Below are 14,593 nucleotides of genomic sequence, written 5' to 3' on the forward strand. Positions count from 1 at the left end.
AACAGCTCCCTGATGCCCCTGCTAGAGTGCCTAAAGGACATTAAGGCCTGGATGGCATTAAACTTTTTAATTTAAATGAAGGTAAAACTGAGGTCATGGTGTTTGGACCCAATCGGGCCTGTGATGGCCCTCCTATTGATCTGGGTTCCCTACACATTTACTTAAAAACTACAGTCACCAACCTCGGCGTCAAAATGGACAGTGATCTTAAACTGGACAAGCAAGTAAATTCTGTAGTATCTCAACCCGTTTGGACTACTGTAATGCCCTCTATACTACTGGTACTATAACCGGATACTACTGTAATGCCCTCTATACCGGTCGTCAACCAGACCTCCCTCGCACGTTTACAGTTAGTCCAAAACGCGGCTGCTCGTCTTTTAACAGGAACCCGCAAGCATGACCACATCACCCCCGTTCTGGCCTCCCTTCACTGGCTCCCTGTCTCTTTTAGAATTCATTTAAAAATACTATTGTTTGTTTTTAAGTCATTAAATGGGTTGGCACCAAAATACATCTCAGACCTCCTACATGTTTAACTCCCTCCAGGTCTTTGAGGTTTCTCTGCTCAGTCACGTCTTGTCGTTCCCAAAACCAGGCAAAAAACCAGGGGCGACCGAGCCTTTTCAGCAATAGCCCCTAAACTCTGGAACGAGCTTCCTCCCCACATCAAAATGGCCCCCATAGTAGAAATTTTTAAATCTCTTCTTAAAACTTATTTTTATTCTTTGGCTTTTAATCCAGCATGATAGTTGTGTGGTCTCTGTCTTGTCTTTTATGTTTCTGAATCATTGGTTGTTTTCTGTCTGGTGTGTTTTTATTTCGTGCTTTCATGTGCTCTTATCTATTTTACTCTGTTTTTAGTTACTATTTTATTATGTCTTGTTTTACTTATTGTGCAGCACTTTGGTAACCCTGTTGTTTTTTTAATTGTGCTATATAAATAAAGTGGATTGGATTGGATACCACAAAAATGTTTTTTATTTTTTGTCATGGTTATTTCTGGTTTTAAGTTTGGTTCCTCGTTTTGTTTTGCATCCTGCCTGGTGGCGTTTTCTTTTAAATAAATCAAGTTTTTTTTGTTACTCCTGCCACCTTCGTCTCCTGCATCTGGGTCCTACTGTACATACCCAAGCCGTGACAAATGTTTTAAACAATGATGTTGTTTTTTATTGTTGTTTCTGTATTTTACTTTACAAGACATTAATGGGCCATCAATGTGTAACTTGTTTCCATCTCCATTTAAACTGCATAGTTGAATTAAAGAAGAGACATGTTATGCAAAACAGTGCAAAAAATGTTTGTTTTTTGGTTCTATGAATGTTTAAGGAACGTTAAGTCCTCAAGGAACCAGAAACTAAGGTTCCCTGAAAATGTTCAGTTTTCATTTCTTGTCAAACTAACCATGAAAACTACAAGGAGATGTTACTTGAACATGTGAATATTTTAAAAGTATTAAAAAAAAACACCAACGAGAGCTGCAACTAAAGAAGTTTAAACAAAATATAATTAATATGAATGATTAGAGCCAAAACATGAAGAAAATTAAAATGCATTCAAATATTTTTAATGCATTCTTACAAGATTAATAACACAAGAACACAAACCAGACAGAGCAGTACATTTATGGAGCCAATAAATCAACTGCCACAATCAATTAAATCATAATGACAAAACATTAAGTGAGAGGATGATTACAAACATGTCAAAAATTCTGAATTGGTCAATAAAGTAACGGCTGGCCGTGAGGTTAAAGATGCTAAATTAACTCATTATAGACTCATTATACTTATACATCAGCGCGTCACACTGTCCTCCACCAACGCTGGGTCCAGGTAGACGTACGGCAGCTTCAGGCCGGCGTTCCTCGCTCTGATGTCGCGGCTCAGGCGATTCAGGTCGCTATGGAAACGAGCCAGCATCTCCAGAGGAACGCTCTCGGTGAAGTGCTGCTCACCGGAACCGCCCAGAGGAACCTGTGGGAACGTTACAGGAACCGTGAACAGTTTCACACTGGCACATTTTTACTACAAACTTGCTCCATCAGAGCAGCATGTCAACAGAGGAGATAGTCCTCTCTCATTAGTGAACGTTTTAATAAAGGTTATTGCCTAAAGTCTGACACAGAGAAGATGTGGAAGAGTTTCTGCCCTCAGGCCACACTGATACAAATATTGTGATTGATCAAAAAATAAGTCAACTTTTTGCGTGAGATTATTATGTAGTAGATCAAGAAAGACTAGTCTTTGTATAAACTACTTCATTTTTTGTATGTAAATAATACATTGTGCAGGTACAGTCAACTTAATTGTGTTAAGTTTACTTTATTTATCAAAATTAATTTGACTTTAAAAAGAAAAAAAAGGGAAAAAAGAAGAAAAGAGAAAAAAGGAAAAAAGAAAGAAAAAAAATTAAAACAAATTAAGAAAAATAAAAAATTAAGTTGACTTTACTTGCAAAAATTAAGTTGAGTTAAAAATTGAGTAGTTTATACAAAGACTAGTCTTTCTTGATCTTCATAAAAATCTCATTCGAAAAAGTCGCCTTAATTTTTTTAAAGTAGATCAAGCAAGATATTTTTTACTGTGGTTTCTACTTAAATAAATCAAGCATGTTTCATCTAAACGTTGGTCAATCTGCCCAATAGATTAAAATTGTTAAAGGAAAAGTAAATACAACAAGATCATTGCTTGTTGTTTGTGTGTAAATGAAAAGATTGCCTGGGATTACATAAATACTGCTTGTTAAGGAAAAAATGCACAATGTCTTGTTTTTTGAACGAATGCAGATTAAGTTCAAAACTAGATGTATTCATGTAAAGCAACAAACTTAATTTTTAATTGTTAATTTTTACTTTACTGAACTTTAAACTTTATGCCTACACTCAGCCCCCCATTTTTTTTCTTCAACATGCACCTTATTATTATAAAAGATCTTGGTTTGCTCATTTATTTGATTTAATTTTGATTGCTTCTCTTTATTCTTGCAAATGGATGCTGGTACAAAAAAAATGTCACTGCGCATAATACTGTGTATAACTCTGTATGTGACAAATAAAGATGATCTTATTATATGATTCATAAAGTTAGAAGTGCTGTATTCTCAGTGTACCCTGATAAGGGCAGCGTTGTACCCGTAGACATAATTTACAAAGACGTCTCATGGACTGTTGCTGATGTATCAGCACGGCCGCAATCTTGGATCTGTCCCCTATGTGCCCCCAGTGCATTTATTTCTACCTGGGAAGGTTTATGCCCAACTATAATTATGATAACTCCCTGCATTTTTACCCAATGTTCATACATTTTGGTTTGTTACAAACGGCAGAGATGTAGATGATACAGGATGCTGTCACACATTAAACAATACGTGCTTTCACGTCAACAATTTTTTGTGTTATGTTAAAACCTTAAAAAAAAAGACATATGGTATGGCATATTGATGAATGTATAAATAAATTAATTTTATATTTTAATACAGTGTGTTCATTTGAATTTATTTCTCTGGTGTTAGCTTAGAGTGAGGACACCCATCCAACATGATGGCAACGTTGGATTATGCTCCAGCACCTAATGAAGCTACTACATACAGGACTGTCTCAGAAAATTAGAATATTGTGATAAAGCTCTTTATTTTCTGTAATGCAATTAAAATTAAAACTAAAATGTCATACATTCTGGATTCATTACAAATCAACTGAAATATTGTAAGCCTTTTATTATTTTAATATTGCTGATTATGGCTTACGGTTTAAGATTAAGATTCCCAGAATATTACATTTTTTTGAGATAGGATATTTGAGTTTTCTTAAGCTGTAAGCCATGATCAGCAATATTAAAATAATAAAAGGCTATATTTGCAATATTTCAGTTGATTTGTAATGAATCCAGAATGTATGACATTTTTGTTTTTGTAATTGCATTACAGAAAATCACAATATTCTAATGTTCTGAGACAGTCCTGTATAATGACCACTCCAAATTCTCTCCACCTTAAGCCAAACAGTGGCAAGAAAAACTCCCCTTTAGGAGGAAGAAACCTGGACCAGGACCTGGATCATAAGGGGGGACCCTCCTGCCGAAGGCCAGACTGGGGGAGGGAAAGGGAAAGGGAACTGGACACACCCCCTGTCATGCCATGCACAGGTTTCTAAAAGTAGTGATGGGACTGGAGTTTATATGAGCCGCTCACCAAGGTGAATGAGTATTTTAGTCATTTGAATCTCTGACTCGGTCACCTAGAGTTCGCGCACACAGGCTCCATCCATTCCCAGTTAACCACTGATTAATATGCCAAAAATCCTTGTTTGAAATGGAAAAATCATTCATTTCATTTAAAAAAATGAAAGATAACAATTTCTCTAAGGGAAATTGCTCTCAGTCTCACACATGATAAGATAAGCCAATCTTGGTAAATTAATACAAAGGAAACAGTGCAAAACAACGTTAGAATAGCCGTCACACAATGGTGACATGTCTGTGTCTTTTCTTTGCAGTTAGCAACGTAGCAGTAGCAGAGACACAAGTCAGTAAAACGACACGTGTTTTGAATGATTTGTTCAGGACTCGCGCATTACTTATATATATATATATTTTTTAATCTCAGGAATTATGTTGGCTGAGAATTACTCCACCCAAACACTAGGGGTGTAGCAGTACATGCATTCGTACCAAACCGTTTCAGCACACTGCTCTCGTCTGATATACTTTGTCCATGATCTCTGGGAGTTCAGTGCTGAGTACAAACTTTCAGTCCGCCACTTAACTTTAAGCGTCTTTGAGATCTTTTAAAAGCGCTATATAAATAAAATTGATTATTATTATTGATTATTAACACTCTCAAATTGTGTTTAATTTGAGAATATTTTATTTATTAGAGGACTTTGTAATAGATTTAAGCAGCACTTTTAATTCCTATTTTCCTATTTTATTTTTTTATGTTTTATTTTTATAAGAAAATATATAAATCGTTGTTTTCAAAATTTGAAAATAAAACAAAAAGCAATTTTTTTGTTATGTTTTTGTACCGAAAATGAATCGAACCGTGATTTTCATGTACTATTGCAACCCTAACAAACAGTTAATCCAAAAATGGATAGACCAAGCAGGACAGGAAACTGGTCAGAACACGCCCACCTTGGTTCAGGTGCTGTTAGCACACATCAGGTATTTTAGCTTGGCTCGTGCTGCTAAATAAAATTAAGGCTAACTAAGTACTGGCTGACTTTAGAGCCACATGTGGCTCTTTAGTGCCGCCCTGGTGGCTCCCTGGAGCTTTTTCAAAAATGTTTGACCTTTTCTTTTACTTTTTTCTTCTTTTTTTCCTTTTTTTCTTATTTTTTCCTCTTTATTCCTTTTTTCTTCTTTTTTCTTCTTTTTTTCCTTTTTTCTCCTTTTTCTTCCCTTTTCCTTTCCCTTTTAATTTCAACATTTAGATTTTTTTCTCGACATTTCAACTCTTTTCTCAACATTTCGACTTTTTTCATGAAATTTTGACTATTTCCTTGACATTTCGACTTTTTTCTCAACATTTCGACTTTTTTCTCGAGATTGTACTTCAACATTAATCTTGACATTTCGACTTTTTTCTTGACATTTCGACTTTTTTCTCAACGTTTTGACCTTTTTCTCAACGTTTTGACTTTTTTCTCGAGATTGTAATTCAACATTAATCTTGACATTTTTACTTTTTTCTCAACATTTCGACTTTTTTCTCGACATTTCAACTTTTTTCTCGAAGTGCATAATGAAAAAAAAATCTTCCTCCTCTAAAATATTATTTAATTTTTCTCCTGCCTGGCCCTAATACTCTTCCATAGATTCGCGTAACAAAAAGAGTCCTGTGGAAAGACATTAGCAGCTACATTTGCAGCCGAGGACCCAGTTCTAACTAATATAGAAACATGCAGCCTGTGTTGTCTTCATTTTAAGTCTGATACAAGACTTCTAATTTTTTGCGGCTCCAGACATATTTGTTTTTTGTGTTTTTGGTCCAATATGGCTGCTTCAACATTTTGGGTTGCCGACCCCTGTGCTAGAGGCTGTTCACCTGTTAGCCCAGGTAGCTGCTGCCTGCTGTTTACCTAAGTTTACCTAGTACCTCAGTTTTCTGGTTCTCTTTTTCTTCATACTGATCCCTTTCATTGGTTGCCACAGCGAATCATCGGCCTCCATCTAACCCTATCCACACACATTCACTTACAAAACAACACGCCGCACAGTGTCTCTTTCTCTGCCTTGTCCTTGCATCTTTCACATAAGTGGTTTGAGTCCTCTCTGGCTGAAACAGGGTTTCATCTCTTAATAAAGTAAGTTTGATCAGTCTGTCAAAGGTACTGAATGGAGACACGTTCACTTTCAAACACTGGTGCAGGATTAAAATGCACATATATGTATTGGCAGAAAGGTTTTTGCCAATTGAGGCACTAAACATTGATGTACATGCAGACTGTCATAAAAAAAATACATTTTTGATATGTTTAAAACACATTTGACAAATTCAACTGGTTAGAAACCTCAAAAAACTAACATCTTGTGTATAAAATTAAGGTGCAGTGTAAAATCAGGTTCATAGTTACGTGATCTGACAAGTTTGTGGGTCGTACAAAGTCTGCAGGCTTCTTGCTGAGCAGGTACACGGTGGCCAGGCCATGTACGGTGGAGCTTACATCAGGGAAGCTGTCCAGCAGGATGCGTTCACTGCAGCCCCCTTTGATGGCCGGAGGAGGATGCTGGAGACCCACGGGGGCGTTTGGCATCCATCCAAAATAATCCAGCTGCACCAGACAAGGACACAGGAGTGAATGACCAGGGCCCAAACCCAATACACCCCCTACTTTCTTCCACTAGCCCTCCCTCACTACCACTACCCCTAAAAAAGAAGCCACAGATTTTAGGGCACTTGAAATCTTCCCAGGTCTGTCCCAATTCTCCCACTACTCCTACTTTTCAGCACCACCCCTAAAATCAGGAAAGTGAGAGCCAAAAGCTGTTTTAATTTCAGCTGTAGCGCTGCTAATATGCCACTTTATTAGGTTTTTATATTTTTTCAGGCGTAAAAGTAACCGTTAAGCTCCCCGACCTGGGCTCAGTTTATCCAAATAACGCCTGTTAAGAAATTTGACCCGATGTTTTCGGAGATGAGAAGAGCCGCCGGCTCGGAGCAGCAGCAGCAGCTCACGGCCGGGTCAACCTGCGCCGTCGTCCCGGGAGAGAAACCTGCAGCTCTGTAGAGAATTACCGCTGGCTGAAATAAATCATTTAGGAAGATAAATGTTGGTTTAATAGATGAAATCTAACAGTTGTAGCTACGCCTGTTAAGAAATTTGCTCCGAAAATTTCAGGATTTCTGCCTGCCTGCTCCGGAGCTGATTTATGCTTCCGTGTTAAATCGATGCAGAGCCTACGGCGTAGGGTACGGCGTAGGGTACGGCGTAGGGTACGGCGTAGGGTACGGCGTAGGGTACGGCGTAGGGTACGTAACCTACGCCGTAGGCTCTGCGTTGGTGTAACACGGAACCATAAATCAGCCTTAATTCTGGCGTGATCTTCGCAACAACCGGCAAACGAGTGATTATGTACATTCACTGAGTGAATATAATGAAAGTAAAATATATATTTCTCGCTAGAAATGTAATCAAAACGCATTTTTATGCAGAAACTAACTCAAAATATTGATTTTATTCACTAAAAAATAAGAAATGTCCGCCATGTTTTTTTTTTTGATTCAGTCCGCAAAAGACGACGAAAATTTTTCTGGCCCTAGGTCAGCTAGTGAGCATCGGAAAACACTTGATCCGTAGGGATAGATTCAAAGCAACCTGATCTCACAAAAATCCGTGAAATGCCCACGACCTCTCACCACTATTTTCCGTTGTACCAACACGGAAAGTGGTATAATTCCGTGCGTGTGTGCTCCGCAAAGTCAATGGGATCCGTGGTCGTGATATATACACGGATTATGACATTATTATTATTTATATATTATTCTTTGTTATAGTGGCTAAATTATGCGGTTTTGTCGCGCAAGGTACTGTTTGTTACTGTCAGTTTGTAAAAACACGTTTTTAACGCTGTTTTAGCAGTGTTTTATTGAGGTTTTAATGGGAGCACCACGGATATAGTACTATGCAAATTCAATGGGATCCGTGGTCGTGATATATACACGGAATATGACATTATTATTATTTATATATTATTCTTTGTTATAGTGGCTAAAGTATGCGTTTTTGTCGCGCAAGGTACTGAAGAAGATGATGATGATGATGATGATGATGATGATGATGATGATGATGATGATGATGATGATGATGATGATGATGATGATGATGATGATGATGATGATGATGATGATGATGATGATTTTCAATTTTCAAAAGGTGAAACAATCAGTATTTAAAGGGGAAAATAAACTCAGAACTGGTCCAAATTGAATAGTATGACTGTGTATAATACTATCATCAATATCTTAAAGAAATCTGGCCACAAAAGATTTTGACTGATTGTTTCCAGGTTGGCCCTTAAAGAGGTCTCTGAATATACAAGTCAAACATCTATGATGTGTACCAACAAGAAAATCAAACTTTGTCGTAGGACAACAGTGAACACATCGTTGGAAAGGTCTTGACCTCAGGAGCAACATATGTCAATATGAGATTTGTGGGCAATTCCTGCTCCCTAGGTGGGCCCTTTGAACCTTGTACCTGTGACACTTTTGAAGGCCTGTAGTTCAACAAAAAAATATGCTAGAGACATGAGGTGAACAGTTTTGGAAAGCTCTGCACCTCTAATATCATGCCCGACAGTAGACCAATAGGGGGCGCCACTGAATAGGGTCAAAACCTATAAAAAACATGATTTCACCCTCTTACCAATACAAAAGTCAAAATCAGACTGAACAGGCGTGCTTCCCACCCTTAAAAACATATAATAAGCTTGCAAAGTTCGTGATCACAGTTTTATAAGGGCTAATTCATTGGAACTACAAAAGCTATGACGTAGCACAATGCTGTGTATTGTAACTTGGCACAAATTGTAGTTCTGTAACCTCCTTCCGGTTTTGGGTTAAGATGTTGACATTAGGGTTCAGAAATCATATATCCGCTAATTTTTCAACAGACAAAGTGTGACCATAAAATGTATATTTATATTGTGAGTAGATGTATGTGATGGAAAAGATCAATATATGCATTTATTAGTGCTATTTTAACGTTTTGTCCTGCTGCCTATCTCGCCGACAGGAAGGGTTGTGTTCAATGCCGTAACGTATTAAGCAACGTTTCAAAACAGATCTTTCATACCTCATCCCTCGATCTATTTTGTTTCTATGAAGTGTTAATGTGGTTTATAATTTGTTTTAATATGGTGTGACTTCCAAACAAGAGCATTCAGTTCAGTATACCCGCAGTATTAACGTTTTGTCCTGCTGCTCTATTTCGCCGACAGAAAGAGTTGCGTTCAGTGGCGTAACGTATTAAGCAACGTTTCAAAGATCTTTCAGACTTCATAGTACTATATCCGTGGTGCTCCCATTAAAACCTCAATAAAACACTGCTAAAGCAGCGTTAAAAACGTGTTTTTACTAACTGACAGTAACAAACAGTACCTTGCATGACAAAAACGCATAATTTAGCCACTATAACAAAGAATAATATATAAATAATAATAATGTCATAATCCGTGTATATATCACGACCACGGAACCCATTGACTTTGCATAGTACTATATCCGTGGTGCTCCCATTAAAACCTTAATAAAACACTGCTAAAACAGCGTTAAAAACATGCTTTTACAAACTGACAGTAAAAAACAGTACCTTGCGCGACAAAAACTCATAACTTAGCCACTATAACAAAGAATAATATATAAATAATAATAATGTCATAATCCGTGTAAATATCACGACCACGGATCCCATTGACTTTGCATGGTACGATATCCGTGGTGCACACACGGAATTATACCACTTTCCGTGTTGGTACCACGGAAAATAGTGGTGAGAGGTCGTGGGCATTTCACGGATTTTTGTGAGATCAGGTTGATTCAAAGCCACTACACTAGTTTTCTTCACTACCCCATAGGTGCGTGTTCCCTCACGGGAACGCGCAAAATTTAGGGGTAGGGATGAAAAGTAGGGGTAGTGGGAGTATTGGGACAGGGCCCAGGTCAACACATGATCAGCCTCAGATTTATCCTTGAATCCCCACCTGAGAGTTGTTAACTGCAGAGTGCTGCGCTGATGCAGTGAAGATAACCATGGTAACGAAGTATGTCAGCTCAACCACAGAAGCAAAGGATTTTGGGAAACCTGAGAGGAAAAACACTGCATTTGTGAAATTACTGGAGGTGTTGATGTGGAAAAACGTGAGGAAAAGTGTTACCTTTGCTCTGGTGTCCCAGGCGACCAAACACGATGATCTCATTTATCCAGCTCTGCAGCTCAGAGTCTCTGCTGACATCATCGTCACTGCAGTAATAGTAGCTGACAATGCCCTCCACATACCTGCAGCCAAATAAAAGGAAGTCCTGGGGCCTCATTTATAAAAGAGTGCGTAGGATTCATACTAAAAGTGCACGTGAAGCCAAAAGTCGAAAATGGCGGGCTCGAAAAAAAATCCGGATTTATAAAACTGTGTGTACGCACACTTTCACGCAATGTTCGCTTTATAAATCACAGTCCAGCTGGAGGGTTGCGCAGCTGAATTCGGCTCATATCCCGCCCTCTACACACCCACTTTTTACCATAAATGGGTAATGCAAAGTAGTATTTGTATATGAATGAGCCTGCTGAGCATGCGCAGCGGCTTCCTGCAGCCTGTTGATGAATGAGACGCATGATGAGACGTGTCGAGCCACCGTGCCACTAAATTTCACGAAGACTGGGAACGAGATGTTGTGGATGAGGTGGAGGCAGGAAAACAACATTATTTGTTGGTCACAGTAAAAGTATAAATAGTATATAAATAGTATTAAATAAAGCGAGTGAAAATAAAACGCCATGAGGCGTTTCCCCTGGGAACAGGGGGGACATGTCCCCTCCACTTTTCAAAATCATGTTTTTGTCCCCCCCACTTTACAGTTTAAGAACTAACGGTAGGCTCAGCCTGTAATTAAAAATCATCATGACACTCTGTGCGAAGACGGGACGGGAGCCCCGCTCCCCCTCCTCCCATCCCATCTCCCCTCAGTGCTGCTCAAGCTGATTTATGGTTCTGCGTTAAATCGACGCAGGGCATACGGCGTAGGTTACGCGGCGACACGCACCGTACAGCGTACAGCGTACAGCGTAACCTACGGCGTAACCCTATTGTGTAGGCTCTGCGTCGATTTAACGTGGAACCATAATTTAGGCATAATTGGGCTTAACTACGGTGTGCGTGTGTGACAGACGTGCATAGGACAATTGTGAAATACGAAATAAACTTGCATTCCGTATTGGTTCAATACGGAACGCAAGTGACGCAAGTGACGCAAGGGACGGGTGGCAAACCCACTCACCGCGGCTGCAGCTCCAGCAGCAGCTGAGAGTCCTGACTGACGCTGAGCTTCCAACACAGAGGGACACGATCAGCGCTATTATATTATAAGTCTGATATGTGATGACATTATTAAGAGTATTACATGAATCTGGCTTCATTTCAACATCCTCACAGCCTGCGTCGCCAGTTCCCCATGTCTTAAGTTCTGTTGAAATAAAATTGATATAACTATGCTGAATATAGCCAATTTGATATAACCACACTGAATATGTAAACTGCATGTGCTCACTAATCGAATCTGTGTATGTGTTAAAACTAATAATCATAATGAAACTGAACATATATAAACTGCATATGTTGATTAACTAAATATGCCTATATACTTTAAAACTAATGTCAAAGTGATGAACTAGTGTGTGTGTTCTGGGTTGTCTCTGGAAGGAGAGTTCCTGATCAAGCATCAGATAAGACTTGGGGTCTTCCTCCCCCTTTGTAAAGCAATAAAAATTGGGGATACCCTCCCACTTGAAAGACAATAAAAACAAGGTCTCACACACAGAGGGGCAGATTTCAGCAGGACATTGACAGGACAGGCTGCGGAGTCTGTCAGGCTGAGTCTCCCTCTGCAGAGGTTATACTTGATTTTATCCCAGTCTTATGTCTTTTCTTTAAATCTCTAGCTCGATCAACGGATTCGGGGTGACCGAGGTTTCGATCACAACAATTTGGGGGCGTCGTCCGGGATCGAGCGAAGGTGATTCGGACAAAACAGCTGGGTACGAATAGACCGCGGACACTGGCCGGCACACACAAAGGTAAGCAGACCTTTTCATCTGCATTGAACACACTAAAAGGAAATGTGTCCAAAAGTCTTAGTAATACCCAACTGCTAAATTTAATGAAAAAAGGGGACAAGGACTGGAATAGAAATTAAGAGGAAGTGTACAAAAGGTGGGTTTTACCCACCAAGAGGGTTAGAGGCCCGTGTTTGCTCGGATTTATGCTCTTTTTTAAGGTTAAATACCGTAAGCATTCGCAAAGTCTCGGGCGTGGCTGCCCCACCGTAGTACCGACGGGCACTTCGGATTTGCTTGGTTAGAGTCCACGGTTTGAGACCACCGAAATTCTAATACATAGATATTGACACAAGGGGAGTGAATGCACGGAGCGCAGGTGAAGAAAAACTTTCCAGCACTGGTTAGAAAGTGAAGTACTCATCTGCACCGTGATTACAGATTTATAACTTGAGTGTCTACAACCAAAGGTTTACGGCCTCGGTTGTTTGGGTCTGGTACTCGGGACATATCGTGCCATATTTCCAGACCGGCTCAAGTAGAATAGTTACAGATTTATAACTTGAGTGTCTACAACCAAAGGTTTACGGCCTCGGTTGTGTGGGTCTGGTACTCGGGACATATCGTGCCATATTTCCAGACCGGCTCAAGTAGAATAGTTACAGATTTATAACTTGAGTGTCTACAACCAAAGGTTTACGGCCTCGGTTGTTTGGGTCTGGTACTCGGGACATATCGTGCCATATTTCCAGACCGGCTCAAGTAGAATAGTTACAGATTTATAACTTGAGTGTCTACAACCAAAGGTTTACGGCCTCGGTTGTGTGGGTCTGGTACTCGGGACATATCGTGCCATATTTCCAGACCGGCTCAAGTAGAATAGTTACAGATTTATAACTTGAGTGTCTACAACCAAAGGTTTACGGCCTGGGTTGTTTGGGTCTGGTACTCGGGACATATCGTGCCATATTTCCAGACCGGCTCAAGTAGAATAGTTACAGATTTATAACTTGAGTGTCTACAACCAAAGGTTTACGGCCTCGGTTGTGTGGGTCTGGTACTCGGGACATATCGTGCCATATTTCCAGACCGGCTCAAGTAGAATAGTTACAGATTTATAACTTGAGTGTCTACAACCAAAGGTTTACGGCCTCGGTTGTTTGGGTCTGGTACTCGGGACATATCGTGCCATATTTCCAGACCGGCTCATGTAGCAAAAGTTAAGAAAACATAAAACAAAAAGAAAAACAAAACAAAAGCCACTAGAAATAAACTGTGAGGACGTGCGAGGATTTTACCGCCGTGCCAAGATCAGGAGGGAGTCACAACAAAGCCCCTTAGAAAACACACACACACACACACACACAGACAGGAAAACATGGACGGGGAATTTGACAGAGACAATGATGTGTGGGGATTAATGAATGCAAACCCTCCGAGTCAGGATGAACTGACTGTGAAATCCATACGAGAGCAATTGATTGAATTGAGCAAAGTGTACAAAGTAATGGATAATACTAAGAATGCCGAAAGAAGCATTAAGGAGTTAGAAGATGACGTGCAACAGATGTTGGTACAGACTGGAGGAAACGATACGGATGAGTTTAACCTGAGAAACTGGTTCTGGCAACGTGTGGGCAAAATAGAGCAGAAAATGAACCAGACAGAGGAGGAAATGAAAACGGCAGGATGGTCACAGAAGTATAAATTGAGGAAACGATTAGAGGATGCAAAGAAAGAAAAACGAAAATGGTATAATAGAGGTGTAAAATGGCAAGGAGTTAAGCATTTGCTAATTAAAAAAGAAGAGGGACTCGGTAAAAGTCCTCAGGAAAAGGGGACTGCACCCCCACCCTATGCGCCGACTCAGGCATCAGAGTCTGGGCTCTATCCGGTTTTAAATATTGAAGTGGGAACATTAGATATAAAAAATAAGTCCTTGGAAAACTTTTCGTCTAAAGGAGAGCTTCACTCTTCTCCGGTGGTGAATCCCCCACTGACCCAGTCACCTCAAGAAAAAGGGGGTGCAGACATGGATATGGGATTGCAGGACAGAATAGCCCGAGAAATCGGGGGAGAAGGGAATAAGCTGAGATGGAAACATAGTTTGCAACAACATATGATTAGCACTCCGGAACACAGATCCGACAATGATCTTAAGACAACGAACAAGAAACAAATAGAGACAATAGTGCAGCTGCATACAGGAGAGACGACGGGGTCAAAAAATAACTTAAGAACCGTGAAAGTAAGAGCGGACGGAGAATGGGAGGATGACGAGGGGAGGATACAGAGGGCTGAGTTCAAGCTGAGAGCTCAAGG

The 14,593-nt window shown here is 39.8% G+C and overlaps 1 protein-coding gene across 1 annotated transcript in view; it reads right to left on the bottom strand.

The window, feature by feature from the left end:
• Positions 1-1,728: 1,728 nt before the first annotated feature.
• The window catches only part of LOC133454799 (polyunsaturated fatty acid lipoxygenase ALOX15B-like), a 33,099-nt gene continuing 20,234 nt past the window's right edge, over positions 1,729-14,593 (bottom strand). The window contains exons 12-15 of the mRNA XM_061733525.1: positions 10,380-10,501; positions 10,206-10,306; positions 6,605-6,775; positions 1,729-1,976 (exon numbers count right to left, since the gene is read on the bottom strand). Coding sequence (XP_061589509.1) covers positions 1,797-1,976; positions 6,605-6,775; positions 10,206-10,306; positions 10,380-10,501 — 574 coding nt within the window. The 3' untranslated portion in view covers positions 1,729-1,796. The remainder of the gene's footprint in view (positions 1,977-6,604; positions 6,776-10,205; positions 10,307-10,379; positions 10,502-14,593) is intronic.

This window comes from Cololabis saira, chromosome 11 (genome assembly GCF_033807715.1).
Source record: "Cololabis saira isolate AMF1-May2022 chromosome 11, fColSai1.1, whole genome shotgun sequence".
NCBI classification, from domain to species: domain Eukaryota; kingdom Metazoa; phylum Chordata; class Actinopteri; order Beloniformes; family Belonidae; genus Cololabis; species Cololabis saira.